Here is an 11200-nt window from a genome sequence, read left to right as displayed (position 1 = left end):
ACAAAAAAGTCATTGAGTACCTCAGCCTTCTCCATATCCCGGGTAACCAGGTCTCCCGTTTCATTCCGGAGAGGCCCCACGTTTTCCCTAATCTTCCTTTTATCCCCAACATACTAATAGAAGCTTTTCTTGTTGCCCTTGACGTCCCTGGCCAGATCTAATTCTATCAGGGCTTTAGTTTTCCTAGCCTGATCCCTGGCTGCTTGGACAATTTCTCCCAAGTTTTCTTGGGCCCCTCTTCCCTCCAGGGCTTTATCCCCTGCCACTCTACCAAGCAGATCCCTGAAGAGGCCACAGTCTGCTCTCCTGAAGTTCAGGGTAGTGAGCTTGTTGTGTCCCCTCCTCGGTGCCCTAAGGATCTTGAACTCCACACTTTTGTTCTTCATCAGGCACCTGCTGTGGAAAATTGCTGCATGGTGACTGAGTCCACACTGATGGGATTCGAAATCAGCTAGAACTGCAGATCTTTCTTTTATGGTCTTCGTATTGTTGTATGTCACCCTCTCCTGAAGTTCAGGGTAGTGAGCTTGTTGTGTCCCCTCCTCGGTGCCCTAAGGATCTTGAACTCCACACTTTTGTTCTTCATCAGGCACCTGCTGTGGAAAATTGCTGCATGGTGACTGAGTCCACACTGATGGGATTCGAAATCAGCTAGAACTGCAGATCTTTCTTTTATGGTCTTCGTATTGTTGTATGTCACCACGCTCTTGGGAAAGTATGCCATGGCTGTTATAATTTGTATAAACACTCATCTATTACCAAACAACCATGCATTACTTCCTCAAGAACCTCTCTGTCTGGGACCTTTGCCACCCCTCTGCCATTGCCACTCTTGGGCTGCTTCTTTACTGAGAGGCAGGTCATTTCCTGTGGCAATTGGTTAGGCCAGCTGATGTTGTTTCCTCTCTTTGTCACCAGCGAGTACTTTTTCATAGTGGTCACAGCTTATGACTGCTTCATGGCCATTGGTAACCCACTGTTCTGCCTCACCAGGAAGTCAAAAAAGGATGCCATCAGTTTGCGTTGGCATCCTACACCTGTGGCTATGCCAACAGCGTTCTACAGACTGCAGTTCTGTATGTGCACCTAAATGAAGCAATTCTCTTGTCATGTCCCAGCTGTTATGATTTCTACCCTTTAAAGGCAATTTAATTGTGTCCATCAGCACGGCAGTGATATTCACCTCATACACATTACCTGCACTACCCTAAAGTCTGAGAAAAGTCTGAGTAAAATGGGCAGCAACTCAGGAAAGACCCATCAGTTGGGACTCATCTATCTCAATGCGGGTACTCATAACACAGACATCTCTGTCTCGACTTGTTTAAAATTACCTTTGTATACACAGACTTACTGCAGGATAAACTTTCAGGTTCTATAGCAGTCAAGTGCAACTGTGGCAACCAGATGAGGTGAAAAAAAATAGAGCTGATTCCTTTGCTGCAATAAATTTTGGGTGTAATGTGAACATCTTCAAAGGACAATCTGAGAAACTACAGACCATTCAACATCCTCACTTCTGCTCCTGGGAAAATCATGGGGTAATTCTTCTTGGAACACACTTTTGGTCACATAAAGAAGAAGAAAGTGACTTGGAGCAGTCAGCATAGATTTACCAAAAGTAAATCATTCCTGGCCAACCTATATCTGTCATGAAATCACTGGATTTGTGGATGAAGGAAGAGCAGCAGATGCCATTTACATGAACTTTAGCAAGACTTTCAACACTGTCTTCCATTGTATTGTAGCCAAGTTACGGCTTTACAGTCTGGATGGATGGACAACTAGATGGATAAAAAGGCTGGTTGGATTCTCAGGCTCAGAGAGTAGTGGTCAATGGGTCATACTCTACCTGGAGTGGTCAATGGGTCTACTCTACCCTGAAATACTGCAGGAGGAGGTGAAGGAGTGCTTACCCACCAGGTTTACAGATGACACCAAATCGGGGGAGGGGGAGGGGAATGACAGTCAAGGGCATAGACTGACTGGAAGAATTGGCCAATAGGAACTGCATGAAATTCAACAAGGATGCAAACAAATGCAAATTCCTGCATGTGGCAAGGAATAACCCCTGGCAATGACACAAGCAGGAGACTGACTGGCTGGGTAGAAGCTCTGCAGAAGAGGATCTGGGAGTCTTGGTAGACAGCAAGCTGAACATCAGTCTTCAGAGTGCCCTGGCAGCAAAGCAGCTTAACTGTATTCTGAGCTGTATAAACAGCACCATAGCCAGTAAATCAAGGGAATTGTTTATCCCCCTCAACTTAGTATTCGTTGCACTGCACCCGCTTTGAACAGGAGGTTGTACTTCAGATCTCCTGAGGACCCATCCAGCATAAATTATTCTATGAGTCTATAGAACGTAAGGATAGGATTCATGTGCCTATATGTCCTTTGGTAGTTTTCTTTCTAGTCAAGGGAGAGTCACTAAATACAGTCCATGGATTCTAAGAAGTAGTCAATCTCATTGTAATGCACCCATTCAAAAGAGAACAGATAAAGGAAATTCTAGATTATTAGGTTATGTAAATATATAAACAGAGGATCCAAATCCTGCCTATCACAAGTATAAACTAGTGTTTTCCCTTTGGCACAGGTTATGTGTGGATCTGATTTGCTTATCAGTTCTCAAGTAAAGGTTCTTGTACTGCAACTTTGTTCTAGTTGAAAAAAATGAGAGCAGTGTCACTGACCACAGGAGGAATGTTTTTTTTACCTCTCATGTTGGAGAATGAGGAGCAACTCAACAAATGGAACTCAAATTGGTCCCTAAAGAGAGAGAGGTTTATTTTTCTCATGCAACAGAAGAGGAAACAGTGCTTTCCTCGCCTTGTCTATTTCTTGATCTCTAACTTCTATAAAAATCTAATTCAAATTTTTTTTATACGAAACTTCTTTTTTTCCCCTGCAAATTTCTGTTTTCATGCTTTAAAAGACATTTTTCCAATGACATTTCTTTTTGTTTTCATCAGTTATTTAGAACAAGTATCAAGAAAAAAAAATAGGCTGGTATGTTCATCTTCATCCTTTTCTCTCAAGTAAGTAGTGTTTTGTGGTTTAGCATTTATGTTAATGCACATTTATTATAGAAATAGCTTTTCTCACCTCTGTCCTTCCTTCCTTTATTCCTCCCCTCCTCCCCTCCTTCCCGCCTTTCCACTTTTTAATTTTTCACTTTTTTATCATTTCCCTTCTTTCCTTTCTTCCTTCTTCCTCGGAGTTGGCTACTATGAGATTAATTTCCCCTAAGTGTATGTACCAACACCAATACCAACAGCACAGCCCCTTTCCATAGTTTATCTCTATTGCCAATGTCTCTGTTGTCAACCACTCTTCGAATACAATTCACCTGAATTATTTTAGTCTACTTAAGGTGCTTCATGCTACAGAGAGGGAATCTTCTGTAGAATTCATTGATTAAAATCTGTATTTAATATTTGGATTGGTGAGACTCCTCTTATGAGTAAAGTGTAGCCATCTTGAAATTGACTGCACATGAGATTTTCCCTGCCTGTGACTTACAACAGAGCAGGCTGTTATCAAATCTCTCTGACACTTTCTCCTGTGTAGAGGTTCATGGTTCATTGGCACCATAATGTTTTTGCATACAGTGGGCAAAGTTTTGCCTAATTAAGGGATGGAATCAGACCTTCTAATACCAAATCGAACTAATCTGATGAGAATTGCTTGTCATTTTTGCATAATCATATTTCCTTAAAGTGTCTTAAATTGAGAAGTAAAAAAAATTACATTGTTTAAGAAATACTGCACACATTTAATTCTAAAACATACACACCTACACATACACATGTTTATATTTACGTGTAAGGTAAGAAATACTTCTGCTTTTATTTCTCTTCACAGCTATGCATATAGATAGACAGATAGAGATACAGAGGAACAGTAGAATATTGAAGTGGACAATTAAGAAGTCATGGGGAAAAACAGTCTTCCCACCATGGAAATAATGTAGGTATGTTCAATCTACACTATTTTAGTACAGCATATCCTTTTTTGTCTGCCCAAATCTGGTATTAGAAACATATATATAATACATATATAGAAAGAAAGATTATTATCAGCTAGACAGTGTTGATATGTTGGTATAAGCATAGATGAATGGATAGCTAAATATGTGTGTGTGTGTGTGTGCACGCTCTAACAGCACATTTGTGAAAGGGATTAACTTTGCAGTTTACTACAAATACAGCATAATAGATGCATGTAAGCATTAACAAGCCATCTGCATGTGAAACAGTGAGTTTGTGCGTTTATGTTGGTTGTGTCTAATCATGGGATTTCTGTGACCTCACTTAAACCATCCAGAAGATAGGTCAGATTCATTGTAGCTAATCTTAGTCGCTCAATAGAGTTACTAAAAATAAATGCCTTTTGCAGTTTATCCAAGACATCTGCACAGTGCCTGTAAGTTTCTTATACCCTTAAGTTTCTACATGCTTCAGAAGCAAGAGCTGAAAGCTGGGTGGCATAATCTTCATCATCCCTCATGGCAATAAAAACATATTTTTAGGCAATCCCTGCTATGTCACTTCTTAATCATACCTAGCAACAGAAGAGGAATTCAGGAAACACAGGCATCTCTAGTGCTATTTTAGACCTTTTTTGGTACTTTGCATGGCCTTCAGCCCTGCTCTGGAAGGACACAGACCTTCTGCGGGTCCTGTGTTATATCTGCCAACTCCAAGTGAGTGGCTAAGATATCGCTGGCAGGTAAAATTGTACTATCTCACTCTACGTGCCTGAATATCACCATGAGTGCCTAAAGTGGAGTAACTTATATGCAATGCTAGCTGTCTAAACTCTGATTATAGTCACATTATTATACATAATAAAGTGGAAGTGTAAGCCATATAGATAACAGTGTCCAGAAATATTTAACCCATTCCTAACTAGAACCCTATATAAGGCCAGGTGAATCACTGTTTAGAGTCACAGACTGTACTGATTAGAGATTTGATTTGCTGGTCCATGCATAGGCTCTCGGTGATGTTTTGAGAGGCCCTTTGTTCTCCACTTGGCAGGTGTCACTCCAGAAGGTTCTGTATCTCCTGTAGTTTGTGTCTTAAGTTTTTGCTCTGTGTGAATCACCCAAATAACTACAGCATGCAAAAGACATTACACGTGTCCAGAACTCATATATGGACACTGAAGGTGAGATTCAAGAGCCTAAATACAGCCATAGGAAAGCATTTGAGATGTGCTAGAGTGTTTCACAAATTCCAGCCAGATATGACACAGAACCTATGGAAATCTCATCATCTTCTTGATTGAGAGCTGGAGGGCCAGGATATCTACAGCATCTCAAAACATGCTTATGTTTATGTACCTGAATCACTAATACACAATTTAGACACCCACAGTGTGATTAATTCCACACTGTTTACTTAGAACAGGTTAACTTCATATTTGAATGTCCTCTTTTAGTCAAAGAAGAAAGACCAACACTTCAAGAAGGTGGATTCATTCATTCTATTGTGCTTTATGAGATATTGTCACTTCTTAACGGTGTTTGTGTCTCTCCATTAACTTTTGTATTCACTACATAATTAGATTATTCACGAGGAGATCCACCTACCATATTTAAGCAGAGACAGGCGCCTGTCTCAATCTTAAAGACTAACAATAGCACAGATGGAAGTACATCTAGAAATGATATAATAGGCATTTACAGGAAACACATTAATCATTCTGTGAAGATGCTAACTTGCACAAGGATGACTAACCTTAAGACTTAGTGAGATGGCTTAATTAATTGTGTCCCTAATAGTTCAGAGGCACTAAAGATCAGTGTCCAGAATAGTGTTATAGCTAGTTGAGTTCTGGATGAGGAGGAATGTGGAGGTTGGGTGAAAAACTCATGTAAACCAACAGAGTATGGAAAAAAAAATATCCTAAGCATTGCACCCTTTCATGTACCTAACACGTTTCAGATCATGCTGTGTTAGTATCATGAGATGCTTGAGGTCTGGATCAGAAATGTAACTCACAGTTGTGTGAGCATGATCTTAATTGTATTTACAGAACACGGTCCTAGAAAAATCCTGCAGTCTACTTTGGAAAATCCCCCTTGTGCCTCAATAGTACTTTGTGAAGTTGCCATGTTGTTGCTGTTGGTTGTTTTTTTTTTCATTATGAATCACTCATTGCAACTAATTTTTTTTTTTTCTCAATCCAGGCAGTTCTCATTACAAACACAGATTTTCAAGTCATGGTCTGTGCATACAAGCTAGCTTGAGAGGATGTTCAAACTGCTGCTGCATCTGCTTCTCCTGCAAAGTCTATAGCAGCTTCTGTATGATTCTCAGCATGCCCTCAGATAACCTGACCCATGTGGTTGAATTCATTCTGGTTGGTTTTCCAGGTAAACAGGAAATCAAGCTGCTGCTCTTTTTTATGTTCTTCCTGGCTTACGTGCTGACAGTGACAGAAAATGCAATGATTGTTGTGCTTGTTTCGACAAATCTCCAGCTTCACAAGCCAATGTATGTTTTCCTGGGCAATCTTTCCTTTCTGGAGATCTGGTATGTCTCTGTGACAGTGCCCAAAGTGCTTGTGAGCTTGGTGACAAAGAGACAAGGCATCTCCTTCACAGGCTGCATGGCTCAGCTATTCTTCTTCCTGGCATTGGCCTGCAGTGAGTGCACTCTCTTGGCTGTCATGGCCTACGATCGCTATGTGGCCATCTGCAACCCATTGCGTTACCCAATCATCATGGATCACACTCTTTGCACCCGTCTGGCCATTGGATCCTGGATAAGTGGCTTCCTGATTTCCACAGGGAAGGTTTACTTCATTTCACGTCAGACCTACTGTGGGCCCAATATCATCAACCACTTCTTTTGTGATGTCTCTCCCTTACTGAAGCTAGCCTGCACCGACATGTCAGCAGCTGAGCTTATGGATTTCTTACTGGCCCTGCTCATCCTTCTTGTACCACTCATTGTGATTATGGTCTCCTACGTGTGCATCATCTCTGCTGTCTTGGGCATTCCCTCAGCCCAGGGGCGTCACAAGGCCTTCTCTACCTGTGCCTCTCACCTTTTAGTGGTCACGGTGTTCTATACAGCCTCCCTGTTTATCTATGCCAGGCCCCAGGCTATTGATTCCTTCAGCTCCTACAAACTGGTTTCTATGGTATACACTGTCCTGACACCCCTCGTCAACCCGGTCATCTATTGCCTAAGGAACCAGGAATTCAAAAGTGCTCTTAGGAAAACAATATACTGGAGAGACATCTTGTCCTAGAAATTTCATCCAGGGTTTTCCTTATTTATTTAACTCCCTTTCTACTCTGTAAAAGTGATTTCTACAGGTCATAATAAATTACCTAGTGTTCATCCAGTCCACAGCAGGAAACACATGGGCTGAAACCAGCTCAAGCCCATTGCTCTTTTGGAAGTTCTTTTTGTTTGTTGTCCAATTTTAGTATATTATATTAGGCTGAACCATGTAACCCTGCCCTTGGCTAAGTTAGGAAGACATATGCACTCTTTTGATTAACTCAGAGACAAACAATTACACAGCTGTTTGATCTACTCTACTGATATAGCCGGCTGATCTACTGAACTGATATAGCTATTTACCTAGGACCAAGGCTACCCCCTGGTCTCCTTTGTGTTAAGTTCAGCTTTCTTTGCAACAGCTGTGGTTAGTAACTTCTTACCTTATTCCCAGAGCTTTATGAGCACAAATCCCTTCCCCATCTCCTCAGACCCTTCTACCATTATAGAGATTCATTGGCTGGTCACAACCAAGTGCAGGACCTTGCATTTCACCTTGCTGAACTTCATAAGATACCTGTCTGCCTATTTCTCCAGCCTGTCAAGGTCCCTCTGAGCACAACCATCTAGTTTAGCAAACACCTCTCACAGTTTTGTATCATATGCAAACTTTTTGACAGTGCACTCTGTCCCATCATCCAGGTCATTAACGAATATATTAAAAAATACTCACTCCAGTATTGACTCCTAGGGCACACTGCTAGTGACTAGCCTCCATCTGGAATTTGTGCTGCTGATCACAACCTTTCAAGCCTGGCAGTTCTGCCAGTTTTCAATCCACTTCACTGTCCACTTATGTAACCCACACTCCACGAATATATCTGTGAGGATATTATGGGACACAGCATCAAAAGCCTTGCTAAAGTCAAGGTAAAAAATATGCACTGCTCTCCCCTCACCCACTGAGCTAGTCATTTCATTGTGGAAGTCCTTCAGATTGGTCAGGCATGATTCCTCTTTCATACATCCATGCTGACTACTATCAACCACTTTCATGTCCTTCATATGGTTGGAAATGGCTTCCAGGTGGGTTTGTCCAATCACCTTCCCAGGGATTGAGGGGAAGGCTGACTGGCCTGTAGTTACCCAGATCTTCCTTCTTGCCCTTCTTGAAGGGAAGAGTGACATTTGCATTCTTCCTGTCCTGAGGAACCTCCTCAGATCACAATGACCTTTCAAGGACAATTAAGAGTGACCTTGCAATGACACTGCCCAGCTCCCTCAGCACTTATGGGTACATACCATCAGATCCCATGGACTTCTGCAGCTCTAGTTTGTTTAATGATCCCTAACTTGATCTTCCTCCACTGAGGGTAAGTCTTCCCTGCTCCAGACTTCCCATGGGTCTCAGGGTCCTGGGATTCCTGAAGGCAAATCTTATCAATAAAGATCAAGGAGAAGAAGGCATTAAGTACCTAACCTTTTCCATGCCCCGTGTAACCAGGTCGCCGACCCATTCAGCAGCAGGCCTACATTTTCCCTAGTCTTCTTTTTACTGCTGATATACCTGCAGAAGCCCTTCTTGTTGCCCTTCTTGACCTCTCCAGATTCAGCTCCAGAATAATTTTCATTATCCTAACTCAAACCCTGTCTCTATGTTACTCCCAGGACACCTGACCCTGCTTCCACTTCTTGTATGCTTCCTTTCTGTGTTCAACTTCAGTAAGGAGCTCCTTGTTCACACATGTGCGCCTCTTGCCACCTTTGCTTGACTTCCTGCACATGGGGATAGACTGCTCTGGAGCTTGGAGGAAGTGAACCTTGAAAATCAAAAGCTTTCCTGGACCCCTCTTCTGTCCAGAGTGGTCTCCCAGTGGATTCTTCCAAGCAAGTCCCTGAACAGGCAAATTCTGCTCTCCTAAAGACCAGGGTTGTGATCTTGCTATTTGCCTTGTTCCGTTCTCTCAGGCTTCTGAACTCCACCATTTCATGGTCACTTCAGTCAAGGCTGCCCCAGACCTTAACATCCCCAACCACTTTGTCTTTGTTTGTAAGTACATGGTCCAGCAGACCACCTTGCCTCACCAGCTTCTCAAACACCTGAGTGAGGAAGTTAGCATCAATTCATTTCAGAAATCTTCTGGATTCTTTGTGCCCTGCTGTGTTGCCCTTCCAGCAGATACTGAGGTCATTTAAGTCCCCCATGAAGACCAGGACCTGCAAATGTCAGGCTTCTTCCAGCTTACTGATGAAAGCTTCATGTACTTCTTTGTGGAGGTGGTCAATAGCAGACACCAACCACAATGTCTCCCATGCTGGTCTGCCCTCTAATCCTAAACTAGCTTCAATCAATGACACAGAACAGCAACATCATAGAAGGGAAGAGCTTTTCTGAGCTGAGCTCTAGACAACTCTTTTGTAACTCACTGATATTTAAAATTCTTATTCAAAGATAACACCAGCCAGCAAACCTGTAATTATTTTTAAAAATGTGTGTGTGTTTCCAGCCTCTGGGAGCAGTGGAGGAAAAAGGATCAATAGTACTGATAAACAGTGACCTACAAAGGAGTAAAAGAAGGAATAGAAGAAAATTAAGAAAAAAGCCTACAATAAAACCAACAAAAAACAGTATAAAGAGGTAAAGGGCTTCAGGTTCTCTTAAAGAAACATTAATACAGAGAACAATTCAGTCTGGTCTTACAGATTCCATCTTCCTTTTGTACAGTTATGAATAAGAAAGACTTCTTCTGTGGAAGAATAAATTGTCTTGCTTGATTCAGATATAGGTCTGAATGCAATCACTTGATCCATGGGTTCCTTCATTTATGAGGAAGAAAAATACATAAACCAGATGCAAATCCTCTAAATTTCAACTTTAAACTCAATAGCCATTGACCAAATTCTCTTAGAAGCTATTTACAAGCACATAAAGGACAGGAGGGTGATGGGAAACAACCATCCAATTAAAAATTGTGCCTGACCAACCTGATTGCCTTCTATGAGGACATGACTGTCTTTGTGGATAAGCAGAGAACAGTGGATATTATTTCTTTGACTGTAGCCTTTGAGATGGTCCTCTAAATTATATTTATAGCCATATTGGTGGAGCATGGCCTGAATAAATGAGGTAACTATGAGATGGGTGGAAAATTGGCTGGACTGCCAGGCTGAAAACTTTATGATCAGTGGTATAAGGCCCACATGAAGGCCAGTCACCACTGGCATCCCACAGTCACGAAAACTTCGGTCAACACTGTTTAACATCCTTATCACTGATCCAGTTGAAGGGATAGCATGTTCTCTCAAAAAGTTCATGCATGATACCAAATTAGAGAGAGAGGTCAATACTCAGGAGGACATGATGGCTATTCAAAAGGACCTTGAAATCCTGGACAAATGAGCTGACAGGAACCTCATGAAATTCAACAAGGGCAAATTCATGAAGTTCAGTAAAGGCGAAAGTAAGCATTAAATTCACACAACCAGACAGGCTGTGGGCCAATGGGTACAAAACAGCTCTGCAGTGATTCTTCCACTATACTCTGCGCTTGTGAGACCTTATCTGCAGTACTGTGTCCAGATTTGGGCTCTCCAGAAGAAGAAAGTCACTGACATCTTGGAATAAGTCTATTGGAAGGCCACAAAGCTGGTTAGAGATCTGAAGTATGCGATGTACAAGGAGCGGTGGACAGCTGGATTTCTTCATCCTTTAAGAAGAGAAGGCGAAGGGTTGATCTTTTGCCTGTCTTCTTCTACCTAATGGTACACAGTTAAGATGAGAAGCATCAGACACGAGCTGCAACATAGGAAACTCCAGGCAGATATAAGGAAAAAATTCATCACCCTGAGACACAGCATTCAACAGGCACAGCAGTTTGTGCACCGAATGGGGCCAGAAATTCTGCTGAGTGCCATGTACATGTGGTGATGTGCCACAGGGCATGGTCCCCAGCACAAAC

At 42.0% G+C, this 11200-nt stretch overlaps 1 protein-coding gene across 1 annotated transcript; it reads left to right on the top strand.

Moving 5' to 3' along the window:
• Positions 1–6315: 6315 nt before the first annotated feature.
• Positions 6316–7266, top strand: LOC104073468 (olfactory receptor 6B1-like). Its single transcript, XM_009573257.1, has one exon. It carries the CDS (start codon positions 6316–6318, stop codon positions 7264–7266), a length of 951 nt encoding a protein of 316 aa, XP_009571552.1.
• The last annotated feature ends 3934 nt before the right edge of the window (positions 7267–11200 follow it).

The sequence above is a fragment of the Fulmarus glacialis genome, unplaced genomic scaffold (assembly GCF_000690835.1).
Source record: "Fulmarus glacialis isolate BGI_N327 unplaced genomic scaffold, ASM69083v1 scaffold212, whole genome shotgun sequence".
Taxonomy (NCBI): domain Eukaryota; kingdom Metazoa; phylum Chordata; class Aves; order Procellariiformes; family Procellariidae; genus Fulmarus; species Fulmarus glacialis.
This window is presented reverse-complemented; position numbering and strand designations above follow the sequence as displayed.

Bases quoted from the DNA above. Each gene is read 5' to 3' on its own strand.
- LOC104073468 (XM_009573257.1), top strand. From the start codon at position 6,316: ATGATTCTCAGCATGCCCTCAGATAACCTGACCCATGTGGTTGAATTC.